This window comes from Mobula hypostoma, chromosome 16 (assembly GCF_963921235.1).
Source record: "Mobula hypostoma chromosome 16, sMobHyp1.1, whole genome shotgun sequence".
In the NCBI taxonomy this organism is placed as follows: domain Eukaryota; kingdom Metazoa; phylum Chordata; class Chondrichthyes; order Myliobatiformes; family Myliobatidae; genus Mobula; species Mobula hypostoma.
The window spans coordinates 22,923,040-22,939,036 of NC_086112.1; the positions used below are offsets into that span (position 1 = coordinate 22,923,040).

Sequence of the window (15,997 nt, forward strand, 5' to 3'; positions counted from 1 at the left end):
TTTACGTTGCTTTAAAGCTTCCAGATCGGAACAGAAATAATTTTAGTTACATTTCTCTATATGTGGTTTATGTACTTCGTTTGTAAAGATCATTTTGATTATTCTTGAAGTAGTTACTTCACATTTGAGTTCGATTATTGCTAGATTTTGGTTTCGCAGGCCCGGAACTAATCTGCGCGACAGGAAAGAAGGGTGAGAGGAGGAACGTTAAGTGTGTGACACCATACCGGTAGGCGCAACGATGTTGCGGTGAGGAAGATTTAATGTGCTGCGCGTGATTGTGGTGGAAGGGATTTGACAATCGGCGAGCCGAGGCTGACATATATTCTCTGGAATACTTCCTTCCCGGTCTTCTGTCGGGCGGCGGGATGGCCCCTGGTGGCGGCGGCGGCGGCAGCAATATTTTTAACAGTTACCGGGCGCTCGCGCTCTACTGTAATCATGTCCCGCACGTGGTGCGGTTCCACCACCGGCACCGGGAGTTTTACCTGGTCACGGCCGTAGGGGCAAGTTTTCATACCTACAATGTGAGTAATGTTGCTCTTGCTTCGCTTTGCCTCTGCGTTACCCACCTGCACGATCTTGAGTAATGTTGCTCCCTATGCATTATCTACTTAACTTCACTTTCTTTGGGAGTCGACGATGACTGACTTACACATCGTTTTTGTGGATTCGTGAGTGGTTATCAAAGCCAGTTGGGGGGGGGGACACCTCAGAATTTTGCACAGGTGATACAGGGTATGGTCTCGTGAGGTGGATGTGTGGTAATAGCTAGTACACTCCTGAAAAAGGATCTAGTGCCCTTCTGTTTGTACTAGCTTTAAACGTGCCAATCTGAATGATGCTTCTTCATCTTGAATCATGGGCTATGGGCTAAGGGCTTCTGAAGAGTCAGAAGGGGCATTGTATTGTTTTTTTAGAGGTGGCTTTGAGCGAATTCTTAAACCTTAAATTGAGTTTGTGTTCTCCCCATGACTGTGTGGGTTTCTTCCTGGTGCTCTGGTTTCCTCCCACATTCCAAAAGAAGTACCAGCTGGTAGGAGAATTGGTTATTGCAAACTGGCCCATGACTAGGCTAAGGTTAAATCAGGGATTGCTGGGTGGCAAAGTTCAAAGGGCCAGAAAAGCCTGATCTGTGTATCTCAATGAGCAAACCATTCAGTGCATCAAGCAGCATCTGTGGGAGCAAAGGAAGTGGAGCTAGGGAGGTAAATACAGTAACTGGCAGGTAATAACTGGAATCGGGTGAGGAAGGGATGGGTGAGGGTTATTGGCGGTTAGAACCAGGACAGAAGGGGTATGAAACTGGGGAGGGGGTGTTAGGAGGAGAACAGAATAAGAGAGAGAGGAGCATGGTGAGTTTAGTTATATTAAATTGGAAAATTCAATATTTGTACATTGGGCTGTGGATTACCTCGGTGAAATATGTGGTGCTGGTCTTTTTGTTTGCACTTGGTCTCATCCTGGTAGTGAAGAAGACAGAAGATGAAGTGTGCGACTGAAGAGGAGAATTGAAATAATTTGTGACCAGGAGCTCAAGGTGGCCATTGCAAACAGAGCAGTTTTATGAAAAACAGTAACCTTGTCTATGTTTGGGTCTTTGTTATGTAAGGGAAACCACTACCAAGATTAGGTTGAAGGAGGTGCATGTGAATTTTTGAGCAATTCATCCGGTTGAGTGGCATCTGTGAAAGGAAAGGAATTCTTGATGAATTTAAGAACACAAACATGAGGAAATCTGCAGATGCTGGAAATTCAGGCAACAGACACAAAATGCTGGTGGAACGAAGCAGGCCAGGCAGCATCATAGATCTGCCTGGCCTGCTGCGTTCCACCAGCATTTTGAATTGTTGATGATTTGGGTCAAAACCAAGCATGTGAATATTTGTCTGACCTGGAAGAGCTGTTTGGATCCCTGGATGGTGGCAATACAGGTGGTGTAGGGACAAGTAGAGCACCCTATCTAATTTCAGGAGGGAGTGCCAAGGTATGGGGAGGGCTGGGTGGTAGAGATGAATAAATCTGGGAGTCATGGAGAAATTGCTTCCTGTGGAAAGCAGAAAGGTGTGGGGAGCAGAAGATGTGACTGGTGGCTGTGTCCCATTGCAGTTAGAAATTTGGCCTTCATTTGGGAGGGACGTCACATTACAATGGTACAAGTTGTAAGTGAGACTGCACAGAGTACTGTGTGATATATGTGAACTATACATAAAGAGTAATAAACAACCAATAGGCAAAAGAAGGCAAATTATACAATTAAAATTAGATCCTCGGGATATAGAAACACTAATAATAATTAGAGCATGAGCTGTAGAGTCTTTGGAAGTGAGTCTGTAGGTTGTGGAATCATTGCAGAGTTGAAATGAGCAAAGTTATCCACTGGCTCAGAATTTTGATGGTTCTAGGGTAAAAACTGTTCATAAACCTGGTGATGTACCTGATGTCAGAGATAACATGGATGGTTGGAGTCTTTTTTTTCCCCAGAATGGTGGAGTCCAAAGCTAGAGTGCATAGGTTTAAGGTGAAAGGGACAAAAAAATTAGAGGAGATGTGAGGAGAACATTTTCCACCTGGAAGTTGTTGGGAGCCTGGAACAAGATGGCATAGAAAGTGGTAGATGTGCACACAATTAAGTTCGAAAGATATTTGGACAGGTACATGGATGGGTAAGATTTAGAGCAGGGGCTCCCGATATTTTTTATGCCAAGAGCCCCTACCACGGACCCCAAGTTAGGAACCCCTGATTTAGAGAGAAATGGGTCAAAGGCAGCCAAATGGGGATTGAGGGGAAAATTATGATTAGCTCATGTAGGTATCTAGGTCAACATGGTTGAAGGACCTGTCGCCACACTGGTTACCTCTGCAACACAACACAAGTGGTTATGTGCTTGAAACATTTTACGGAATAGCAGTTTTCCACTTTGAAATTCTTGAGTGTGTCTTGTTGCATTGGTTATTTTAACTTATTACTTACCACTGTTGACATTGAGGTGTGACTCCTTATTACCCGCAGTAAGTTAATCATTGTAACATATCTAATAACAAATCAGAAATGCTGGAAATACACGGCATTGTTTCTATCATTTTAAAATTCATTTAATATAAATAATTATTTTGTTTTACAGGTGAAAAAGCTTGGAATAGTTGCAGTTAGTAAGTATTCAAATTTCTATCGGTACTATTTTTAAAGCTATAGTTTGCATTCTATGTAAATAGACAACTCTTCAGATTCATAACAGTTACAGTAATTACAATGAAAGAAGGTACATCTCTTAGACTATTATTTAACATTTAAAATAATTAACACAAGAAATGTAGGCCATTTAAAAAAAAATTACCAAAAACTGACTGATTATTTGTTCTGTATTTTTGGACCTTGTAGTCCACACCTGAAATGCTCATTTAATTGATGTACACATGAAATTATTTATAAGTGCGGGGACTTCCGGGTCATCAAGGGAATGGCGGCGTAAGGAAAAGGTCTCTCGACAAAAAAGAAGGTAAACTGCCCCAAAATCGAATTTAGACAAATACTTAATATTGCATAACTATATTAATAAAAGGGGCAAGGATGATGTCTAAGAACAAGAATAAAAAGTCCGCTTCGAAGGCTGATAAACATAAAGAGATGCAGCAAGGCGACGGGTTTAGCTCCCCCACAGCAAGCCAAGACGGAGATAATGAGGGGGAATCGGTGACTCTGTCTTTGATTCTCGGAGAGATTCGCGAGTTCCGACAAGATAACAGCAAACTGCTGGAAGATATTAAAGGAGAAATAGTAAAAACTAACTCGCGGATAGATGAAGCCGAAGCGAGGATTGTTGGAATTGAAGAGAAGCTACAAAACGCCGAGGAAGTGATAGCAGAAATGCTGAAGCTACAAGACCAGCTCCAGTGGAAACTAATAGATCAAGGCGGCCGCTCGAGAAGGGAAAATGTGAGGATCTACGGAGTTCCCGAAGGAACCGAAGGTAAACCCGGATTGATGATTCCCTTCGTGGAGAAGCTGCTTAGAGAGAACCTTGATATACCGGCCGCAAAAGACCTACAGATAGAAAGGGCTCACCGCGTGTTGGCACCACAGCCTCTGGCAGGCGCCCAGCCCAGATCGATTCTGATCAAATTTCTCAGTTACAGAACGAAGGAAGAGGTGCTTAAAAGAGCATGGCAAAAGAAAGGTTTCATGTGGAACAACTGCAAAATCAGTTTAGACCACGACTACGCACCGGGGATTCTTGCCAGACGGAAGGAATATACGGAAACATGGAGAGTCCTGAAGGAAAACAACATCAGATTCCAGACCCTGTATCCAGCTCGGCTGAGAGTCTTTTACGACGAAGGGACAAAAACTTACGCTACCGTGGAGGAGGCAACGTTGGACCTGGCGGACCGGGGACTACCTATTAAAGTTATCACCCAACCGGAGTCGCTACTGGAGAGGATTCGGCAGAAGTCGTGGCAGTTAGTGGGGTGAGGACGCTCCACTCGAACTGGAGTGTCAAACTACAAGGAAAAGCTGCAAATATTCAGACGTGAATGTACAGAGAATACAGATTAATTAAGAGAAATGACTGAAAAGAGTAAATCGGACTTAAAAGTAAAATGAAAACTGGTAACTGAAAATAAACTAGGCGGAATAACTTGAATGATAGCAATATGGTCAAGACATAAATAGGAGAAAATTCTCTATGATTATTCAAACTGCTGAGGGCCCTCTAACACAGGGTGAAGATAGAGGTTATCCCTCTGAACTGAGGCGGGTCGGTGCTCAGGCCTCACTGTGGGAAGTCGGGAAAAATTTTCAAATGTTATACGTTCAGAAATGTCTAGGGTGTGGTTATATGTCTTGGTTTACTGTTGAGAAGGGATTGCTTACTGTTTGGTTAGAAAAGGAGAGTCCTTTTTTTCTACTAGAGAAAAATGCAAACTGAATTGGTAAAAATAATTTCCTATAATGTTAATGGGGTTTTGAATCCAATTAAAAGAAATAAGATTATGTCTAAATTGAAAAAAGAGAGGGCACAAATAGCTTTCCTCCAGGAAACACATATGAGCCAATCTGAACATGGAAAATTAAAAAGAATGGGCTTTGAGCATGTATTTTATTCATCATATAAATTGAGTCACAAAAGAGGGGTACTACTTTAATATCAAGTACTCTTAATTATGAACATATTTCAGAGACTAGAGACAAAGAAGGACAGTATGTAAAAATCACAGGAAGAATAGAAGGTACAGAAATAACATTGCTGAATGTTTATGCTCCTCCAGGTAGTGAATGGTCATTTTATAGACACATTTTTGACCTAATGGTCAGTTCTTGAGGGGTAGTAATTTGTGGAGGGGATTTTAATATTAGATTAAATCCTATATTAGATTCTTCAAGAAATAGTTACTCAGAATAAACCTCTGACTCGGAAAGTGAATTCATTGATGGAGGAGTTGGGAATTATAGATGTCTGGAGGGAATTATACCTTACTAGTAAAGATTATACATATTACTCTTTCCCTCATTCAGCCTATTCAAGGATATACTATTTCTTTATCTTTAATACAGATAGACTCAGGATAAAAAACTGTAATATTGCAACAATTGATCTGTCGGATCATAGCCCAGTCTCTATGTCTCTAATCCTGGAAAGGAAAATGAGGAAAACACTGTGGAGGCTAAACTCACATATACTCAATAACCCGAAAGTAATGGAGAGATTAAGGGGAGAAATCAAAGAATATCTAGACCTTAATGACACGGGAGAAACATCACCAGTGATTTTATGGGATACATTGAAAGCTGTACTGAGAGGGAAAATTATTTCCATTACTACTCACATGAAAAAAATCAATGCACAAAAATTAGCAGACCTTCAAGGAAAATTAAAACAACTTCAAGTTGTGGATAGCAACAAAAGTAATTCAAATCGAAAACAGGAAATTAGGAAATTGCAAAGTGAAATTGATGATATTTATACGTTGGAAACTCAAAGAAATTTTCTTTACCTGAGACAAAAGAATTATGAAGTAGGAGGTAAATCAGCTAGATTATTAGCATATAAATTACGAAAACAACAAGCAGACAATACAATTCATAAAATAAAGAATCCAAAGACAAAGCTTGTGGAGAGTACAATAGGGAAAATTCAAGAGAGTTTTGAAACATATTATCGAGAGCTGTACTCCCAACCCCGGGCCCCCAATGAGCCCTATATAGACAGTGTATTGAATTTTTTAGATCTACAGATTTACAGATTTACAAAATGAAAGTTTATTAGAACCAGTAACTGTCAAAGAACTGAACGTGGCCATCTCTAGGTTAAAGGCTGGAAAGTCCCCGGGTTCTGATGGGTTTACCTCAGAGTGGTACAAGTCCCTGAAGACACAGTTAGCCCCATTACTACTTAACACCTTTAATTGGATCTTGCAGAGAGGAGAAACTCCACCTTCCTGGAGAGAAGCGATTATTTCAGTTATTCCTAAAGAGGGTAAAGATAAACTAGAATGTGGCAATTATCGGCCAATTAGTGTTCTTAATTTAGATTACAAACTATTTACATCTATATTAGCGAGCAGATTGGAAAAGCTTTTACCTGGCCTAATCCATTTAGACCAGACTGGATTTATTCAACAAAGACAAACACAGGACAACATAAGGAGAACTCTGCACATATTAGAGCAGGTTAATAAGAACGAGACAGAGACAATGGTAGTAGGATTGGACGCTGAGAAAGCTTTTGATTCGGTTAGTTGGGCATTCCTATACACAGTGTTAGGAAGATTCTGCTTTCAAGAAAGGTTTATTAAAGTAATTCAGACTCTATATGACAGCCCTACAGCCCGAATTAAGATAAATGGGGACCTCTCTGACTCCTTCATTTTAGAGAGAGGCACTAGACAGGGATGCCCAATTTCTCCTCTCCTTTTTGCGCTATATATTGAACCACTTGCCCAACTAATAAGACAGAGCGAAATCGTAAAAGGTATCAAGGTGGCAGGGATTGAACAGAAAGTGGCGTTATTCGCAGATGATGTTTTGGTCTATCTGAGTGAACGAGAAAAATCATTTATAGGATTGTTTACGCTGTTGGATGACTTTAGGAAAATATCAGGTTATAAAATAAATGTAAAGAAAACGCAGGTTATGTCCCTAAATTATACACCATCCAAAAAATTGCAGGATACATACGATCTTAAGTGGGAAGCTAAATCATTAAAATATTTAGGAATAACCCTGCCGAAGGATCTTTCAACACTGTCACAGGTAAATTATGGGCCATTAATCTCAGAGATAAAAGCAGATATGCATAGATGGAATCTTATCCCCTTTTTAAGTTTAAATTCAAGGATAAATACTATAAAAATGAATATAAAGTTGCTGCAGGCCCTCTTAGCGGCAAGTAAGAAATCAATCACTAGAAAATGGCTAAATCCAATACCACCTACATTAGAAGATTGGTACGAAATTATCTTGGAAATATTTAAAATGGAAAAGTTGACTTACTCCCTGAGAACGCAAAAAGAAACATTTTATCAAATCTGGAATAAATGGATTGAATATATAACCCCAATGCGAGCAGACTTTAGATGACTCTCCTAATGATTTATATTGCTCTTCTCATCAACACAGTAATATTGCTAACGTAAGCACCCTTAGTCTAAATGTTTGTTTTTTTTTTGGAAAATAGAGAATTAACACAAGTAAAGGGAAAGATTTGGGAAAGGGATAAAAAAAAATGAAAAAATTAAGTAAATAAGTACATAGGGATTGGATAATTATGTCTGCGGGCAGGAACAAGCACGAACAAATTGGGATATAAACACCTACAATGGTTGGTATATAGGCTTGTATGCAACATTTTGGACCAGTGGAAATGGTCCAGAAGGGTTGTATGGAAACTATTATTACCATTTTTCTTAACAACTAATTTCATTACTTAGCCTAATAGGTTAGATTTACCACAGTACATAATTATCTATTTAAATGTTTATTTTCCTTTTATATCATCTCAATGTGTACTTAAGAATGTATAAATAATTGTAGTTTTATACATATAAAAAAATGGAAAAGGTTATATGTGTGAAAAAAGTACATGATAATTGTGAATTCCTTATCCAAATAAAAATAAAATTTAAAAAAAAGAAAATTATTTGTAAGTGCAAACTTAGAATGCCATCAGGATCTTCTCAGAAAGCAGATGCAAAAAAAAAATTTATGATTACTTAGTAACAGTGGAGATTCTGCCACAAAAGCAAATGTACATGATTATTGTTAGCATTGCTGTGCTTGGCATTGAGTACAATTGTGCTCCAGGGAGCTTTCTGCAAATGAATAGTTAATGTGCAAAGTTTTTATGGGTCACTCTAGCTTCCAGTAACATGTTCGTCTTTGCAATCATTTATTGATCTCCAGTTTTCCCTTGAGTTTGTTCATCCATTTGTGTGGTTAATTTGATTCTACAGATGCCAGTTTAGGTTTATATAGACACAACACTCATGAACTTGTGTTCTGATTTTAAAAACTGAATCAGAATCAATAATACTTGCATGTGGTCTATTCTGATTTATTGAATAGAAACAGAGTGAAAATCTGATTCTGTGTGGCTTCACGTGTTGGATAGAAATGAGGGCAAGAAAGACCACATGCCCTTTATAATTTTCGTGATGTCCCAGACTGCTTTCTGCTAATTGAGTATTAAAATATTAACATTATTGTAATATAGGAAAACATGGTCAGCAAAAAATGCACATAACTAAACAAATAATTTATTTTGGTGGTCTTTGTTTCCTGGTGAAAACAAGTGCTCATTAGGGTAACACCCATAAAAAATTGCTGGTGAATGCAGCAGGCCATGCAGCTTCTATAGAAAGAGGTACAGTCGACGTTTCGGGCTGAGAACGTCGACTGTACCTCTTCCTATAGATGCTGCCTGGCCTGCTGCGTTCACCAGCAATTTTTATGGGTGTTGCTTGAAATTCCAGCATCTGTAGATTTCCTCGTGTTTGCTCATTAAGGTAGTTGGCAGGATTCCTGTGACAGTAGAATTCCTCAAATGGCACCCACTCACTTGTCCTGAACCAAAATACAAGTTGAGTACTTCTTATCCAAAATGCTTAGGGCTGGAAATGTTTCAGGTTTCAGATTTTGGATTTTTTCATATTTTGGAATATATAATGAGATAGCTTGGGATCACTGTAATTTCTGACTCTGAATGTATGTGCTACTAGTAGTAAGAAATCTTTGTCTTGACTTATTCATCATGCATACTGTATGTACTGATACAGCCATTCAGTGTGTTAGATTTTCATCAGCGATGATCTTGGCAAACTCAAATGAATTTCTCTACTGCTTTGTGATCAGCATTCACTTTATCACCACAAATCTTTAAAAATTTAATCTTGTGCCTTAAACTTCTGTAACCAGTCTGCTGAATATTCACAACTTCCTTCAATATTCATTTCATATTGATAGATCTTTTCGTGTTTCATGATCAGCATACCATTAAGCAACGTATGTTCACTCCGATGCTGATTAATCCACTCTTTCGATGTATGTTTGGAATCTACTTTTTTTCCTTTATGCAGATTTTTGTTAACTTTTAGAACAAGTATGCTCAGGATGCTCTGTATTGACTACAGCTCGGCATTCAGTACCACCATCCCCTCAAAATAAACCAATAAGCTTCAAGACCTTGGCCTCAATATCTCCTTGTGCAATTGCATCCTTGATTTTCTCACTTGTAGAAGCCAGTCAATTCAGATTGCCAATAACATGTGCTCTACAATTTCTATCAGCATAGGTGCATCACAAAGATGAGTGCTTGGTCCTCTGCTCTACTTGCTTTGCACTTATGACCGGGTGGCTAAGCACAGCTCCAATGTCGTATTAGGTTTGCTGATGTAGGTCAAATCAAAGGTGGTGAGAAATCAGCATATAGGAATGAGATTGAAAATCTGCCTGTGGTGCCATAGCAACTTCTTACACAACGTCAGCAAGACTGAGGCACTGGCTTCAGGAGGAGGAAATCGGAGGCCCATGACCCAGGCCATATTGGGGGGTCCGAGGTGGGGAAGGTCAGCAACTCTAAATTACTTGGTGTTATCATTTCAGAGGACCTGTCCTGGGCCCATACAAAAGTGCAATTGTGAAGCAAGCACAGCAATGTCTCTACTTCCATAGGATTTTGGGAAGATTTGGCATGACATCTGAAACTTTGATAAGCTTCTCTAGGTGTGTAGTGGAGAGTATATTGACTGGCAGCATCTCAGCCTGGTATGAAAACACCAATGTCCATAAATAGAAACTCCTACAAAAAGCAGAGGATATGGCCAAGTCCATCATGGGTAAATGGGTAAAGCCCTTCCTAACACTGAGCATGTCTGCATGGAGTATTGTTACAAGAAAGCAACATCAATCATCAGGGAACTCCTCCACCCAAGTCATGTTCTCCTCTTGCTGCTGGCATCATGAAGGAGATGGAGGACTCACACCACCAGGTTCAGGAACTGTTATTACCCCTCAGCCATCAAGCTCTGGAACCAGAGAGGAAAACTTTACTTAACTTCACTTGCCCCATTACTGAACTGTTCCTACAACCTATGGACTCATTTTCAAGGGCTCTTCATCTCAGATTCTCTATTTATTTTTTTTTTCCTTTTGTATTTGCACAGTTTCTTGTCTTTTGCACATTGGTTCTTTGTCCATCCTGTTGAGTGTGGTCTTTCATTGATCCTATTGTGTTTCTTGGATTTGCGGAGTATGCCTATAAGAAAATAAATCTCAGGGTTGTGTGTGTATAATGCACACAGACACAGACACACACAATTTGATTACATATGTGAGGTCAACTGCGCATCACCTGGCAACCTTCCCAGTGCTTTGTGGAATTTCCAGTTTGTCACATCGTGACAGCACTCAAGAAAAAATTTCGTTTTTCAGATGTGTTTGGATTTTGGAATTTTGGGTAAGGCGTACTCGACCTGTATGTTGAAATAATAGGTATCCAGTGTAGAACATAAAACAGTGCAGCACAGAAATAGGCTCTGTGGCCCACAATGTTGTGCCAAATCAAATAAATTATTAATCAAATGGCCAACTAAAGTAATCCCTTGTACCTATACAATGTCCATATACTTCCATTTTCCTTACATTCATGTGCCTATCTAAATGTGTCTTAAAAATCCCTCATGTATCTGGGTCTGTCAGCACCCCAAGTATTTCAGGCACCCACCACTCTGTTTATTTAAAAAAAAAACAAACTCGCTTCTAACATCTCCTTTAAAATTGCACACCTCATCTGTAATGCATGTCTTCTGTTGCAATCCTGGGAAATAGATATTGTCTGTCCACTCGGTTTATGCCCCTCATAAGTTTCTGTCAGATCTCTCCTCAGCCTCCACCACTCTAGAGAGAACAACCTAAGTTTGTCCAATCACTAGTTATAGCACATGCCCTCTAATTCAGACAGCATTCTGGTAAGCTTCTGCGCTCTCTCTAAAGCCTCGACATGTTTCCTATGATGGGACGATCAGAACTATATTTAGTACTCCAACTGTGGCTTAGCTGGAGTTTTATATGCCGCCTTAACCACCCTATCAACCTTTGTAGCCACTTTCAGGAAGCTGTGAACTTGGACCCCAAGGTTACTCTGTTCATCAACACTATTAAGGATTTTGCCCTTAACAGTATACCATCCCTTTACATTTGAGCTACCAAGGTGCAGCACTTCACGTTCTGTGTTAAACTCCATCTGCTAGTTCTCCGCCTATATCTGCAGCTGATCTAAATCCCGCTGTATTCTTTGCCAGTTATCTACGCTATCCACAACACCACCAATCTTTGTACCATCTGCAAACTTAATAACTCGCCCATCTACATTTTCAGTCAGGTCATTTATATATAAATATATTGATACCACATGTGAGAGGAATCTTGCTTCCAAATTGTAGCCTGATACAAAGACATAGCCCCCCCACCCCCCCCAAAGTGAGGCAATATCTTTGGGAAATCCAATTGGATGTGACCCTTTGTTACAATCGGGGTGTTTTGGATGAACAGTTTTTTAAAAGTTACCAATTGAAGTATGGGGGAGAAGAAGCAAGTGCGTGCAGGAAAATAAATATAATCGCCTGTAAAGTGAGCTCCTATTTGCTTAGATTTTTTTGATAAGCATGAAATGTAATTAGAAAAATCATTTTACTGAAAACTGTGAATCTCTTCTTTAAAGAATCATTGTGGTTGATGTAATGCCTCAAACTTAGGTTTCTCAACAATTGATTAGAAAATAGGGATGGACGATGAAATTGGGCAGCAATATCCTCATGTTATGAATGACTATTTTATTTTATTCCTGCCATGCAGTAAAGCGTCCTGAAGTGTTTTGCTTTGTGTAATGAACACTATGTAAATATAATCTGTTGGTAGTGTTAGCTATTCTCAATTTTTCTTTATTAAATAATATAACTTGCATAAGTTTAAATGGTTTTCTGTAAGTTTGTCTTGTGTAATGAAATTAATTTTGTCAATCAGTGGAGGTTAACACTGATAAGGTTCCAGCTTAAACATTATTTTTTTCTTTCTAGGTAATCCACTTCCTGAAGATATCACCTGTCTGGCAGCAGACCGAATGCTTGTATTTGTAGCTCATAGCAACCATGTGAAAGCATTTGCTAGAAACAAAGATGTAAGTTTGAAGTTTGTTCACTGGGTTCAACTATATCTTTAAGAAGTGCCAGGGTAGCGGAAAGTTATTTTTGGTATTGAAACATCAGAACTAAAATTAACTTGCATTAATTTCTTTCCATGAATATATTCAGTGTGAGTGTTAGTTTAAAGTTCCAAGTAAATTTATTATCAAAGTACATAGATATCACCATATTACAACCCTGTGATTTGTTTTCTTGTGGACAAAAACAGTAAATCCAAGAAACACTATAGAACCAATGAACCGGACGGACACAAACAATGTGCAAAAGACAACAATCTGCAAAGGCAAAAGAGAAAAAATATACAATAAATATTGAGAACTCCATAATAAGTGAAATGTTTTGGATATAGTTGCAGGGGACAACCTACTGGAGAGGAGCTGCATTTACTGGATCTCTGGCACTGTGGCTCAGAGGCAAGGGGAAGATAGAGGATTGTAGTAGTGATAGGGGATTCCATAGTTAGAGGAGTAGACGCAAGAGTCTGTGGACTTGATAGAGACACCAGAAAGGTATGTTGCCTCCTAGTTGCCGGGGTCAGGGAAATCTTGGATTTAGTCCACGATTCTAAAGGGGAAGCATGAGCAATCAGAAGTCTTGGTACATATTGTCACCAGTGACGTGGGAAGAAAAAGGTAGGAGGTCTTGGAAGTGATAATTTAGGGAGCTAGGTAGAAAGCTGAAAAGTAGGACTTCCAGGGCAGCAATCTCTGGATTGTTGCTTGTGCACATGCAAGTAGAGGTAAGAAGAGCATGATAAATGTGTGGTTGAGAAACTGATGCATGGGGCAGGGATTTCAATTTCTGGGGAAGGTGTGACCTGTACAAAAAGAACGGATAACACCTGAATTGTGGGGGCACCAATATCCTTGCTGGCAGGTTTGTTGGAGCTGTTGGGGAGGGTTCAAACTAATTTGGCAGGTGTTTGGGAACCAGAGTGATAGGGTTGTTGGGTTTACAAGCAGAGGCAGTGTGCAGTGTCAGGAAGGGCAGGTAGATGATAGGGCAAAATTGCAGTTAGTAGGATGAGTTGCCTTGTAAAAGGGGGACAATATTAAAAAGGGTGTAGGATACAGGATTGGAGGTTTTATATTTGAATGCACGCAGTATACCAAATAAAGTAGATGACCTCGTAGCGCAGTTAGAAATTGGCAGTTATGACATTGTGGGCATCACTGAGTCGTGGCTGAAAGAAGATTATAGTTGGGAGGTTAACATCCAAGGATATACATTGTATGGAAAGGACAGGCAGGTGGTCAGAGGAGGTGGAGTGGCTCAGTTTGTAAATAAATAAATCAGTCAAATCCTTAGAGAGTTGACATAGGATCAGAAGATGTAGAATCCTTGTGGATAGAGTAAAGAAATTGGAAGGGTAAAAAAAGACCCTGACGAGAGTTATACATAAGCCTCCGAACAATAGCCAGGATGACAACAGGAGATAGAAAAGGCTTGTTAAAAAAGCAGTGTTATAATAGTCATTGGGGGTGGCGGTAGATTGGAAAAATCAGGTTGGTTCTGGATCGTGAGAGATCATTTGTAGAATGTCTGTACAATGGCTTCTTAGAGCAGCTTGAGGTTGAGCCCACTAGGGGATCAGCAATTCTGGTTTGGATGTTGTGTAGTGAACAAAATTGACCCTAAGGGGACATTAATCACAGTATAACAGAATTCACCCTGCAATTTGAGAGGGAAAAGCTGAAGTCAGGTGTTTCAGTATTGCAGTGGAGTATAGGGAATTATGGGGACATGTGAGAGGAGCTGGCCAAAGTTGATTGGTAGGGGACACTAGCAGGGATGACAAGGGCAGCAATGGCTAGAGTTTCTGGGAGCAATTCAGAAGTTGCAGGATACATACAACCCGAAGAAGAAGAAATATTTTGAAGGCAGGATGATGCAACAGTGGCTGACAAGGGAAGTCAAAGCCAATATAGATGCCAAAGACAGGCATTTATAATAGAATAAAAATTAATAAGAAGTTAGAGGACTGGGAAACTTAAAAATTAATAGAAGGCAACTAAAGAAGTCATAAGAAGGGGAAAAAATGAAATGTGAAGGCAAGCTAGCCAACAGCATCAAAGAGAATGCTAAAAGTTTTACTCTATATATCTGAAAAAAGAGGTGATAGTTGATACTGAACCACTGGAAAATGATGCTGGAGAGGTGGTAATGGGGGACAAGGAAATGGCGGATGAATTGAATAAGTATTTTGCATCAGTTCTTACTGTAGAAGACACTAGCAGTATACTGGAAATTCGAGAGTGTCGGGGCAGAAGCAAGACCAGTTGCCATTACTAGGAAGAGGCATTATTAATGATCTTTCAAGAAGCACTTGATTCTGGAATGGTTCCTGAGGACTGCAAAATTGCAAATGTCACTCAATCTTCAAGAAGGGAGGAAGACGGAAGAAAGGAAATTATAGGTCAGTTAGCCTGACTTCAGTGGTTGAGAAGATGTTGGAGTCTATTACTAAGGATGAGGTTTTGGGGTACTTGGTGTACATGGTAAAATAGGGCAAAATCAGCATAGCTTCTTTAAGGGAAAATCTTGCCAGACAAATCTGTTAGAATTCTTTGAGGAAATAATAAGCAGGATAGACAAAGGAGAATTGGTAGATATCGTGTACTTGAACTTCCGGAAGGACTTTGGCAAGTTGCCACCCATGAGGCTACTTAACAAGATAAGAGTCCGTAGTATTACAAGAATGATTCTAGCATGGATAAAGCAGTGGCTGATTGGCAGGAGGCAATGAGTGGGGATAAAGGGGGCCTCTTCTGATTGGCTGCCAGTGATTAGTGGTATTCTAGAGGGGTCACTGTTGGAATTGCTTTATTTCGTTGTATGTCAGTGATTTGTATGAGGGAATTGATGGTTTTGTGGCCATGTTTGTGGACAATACGAAGATAGGTGGAGGCGCAGGTAGTGTTGAAGAAGCAGGGAGGTTGCAGAAGGACTTGGATGGATTAGGAGAATGGGCAAAGAAGTGCCAAATGGAGTACAATGTCATGAAGTGTATTGTCATCCACTTTGCTAGAAGGAATAAAAGTATAGACTGTTTTTTAAATGGGACGGGGGGGGGAATTCAAAAATCACTCCCACCTATATGCAGATTTGTCACCACCTTTGATTTGGCCAACGACTGTGGTATTGTCAGTAAGTTTAATGTAAAATAATGAAACTGTCTTGGAGTAATGAAGGTTAAAAATAAGTAGAAAAGAGTGTTTAATTGGTTGACATATCTCCGTGGTTAAAAACGTGTTTGTTATTGAGGAAAACTAGGATTTGTGTAACTGAATCTCAAAAC

At 39.7% G+C, this 15,997-nt stretch overlaps 1 protein-coding gene across 1 annotated transcript in view; it reads left to right on the forward strand.

The window, feature by feature from the left end:
- The first annotated feature begins 240 nt into the window (after positions 1-240).
- The window catches only part of wdr36 (WD repeat domain 36), a 78,298-nt gene continuing 62,541 nt past the window's right edge, over positions 241-15,997 (forward strand). Inside the window, exons 1-3 of the mRNA XM_063068641.1 lie at positions 241-527; positions 3,126-3,153; positions 12,574-12,674. Of these exons, the coding sequence (XP_062924711.1) occupies positions 369-527; positions 3,126-3,153; positions 12,574-12,674 (288 nt within the window). The 5' untranslated portion in view covers positions 241-368. The remainder of the gene's footprint in view (positions 528-3,125; positions 3,154-12,573; positions 12,675-15,997) is intronic.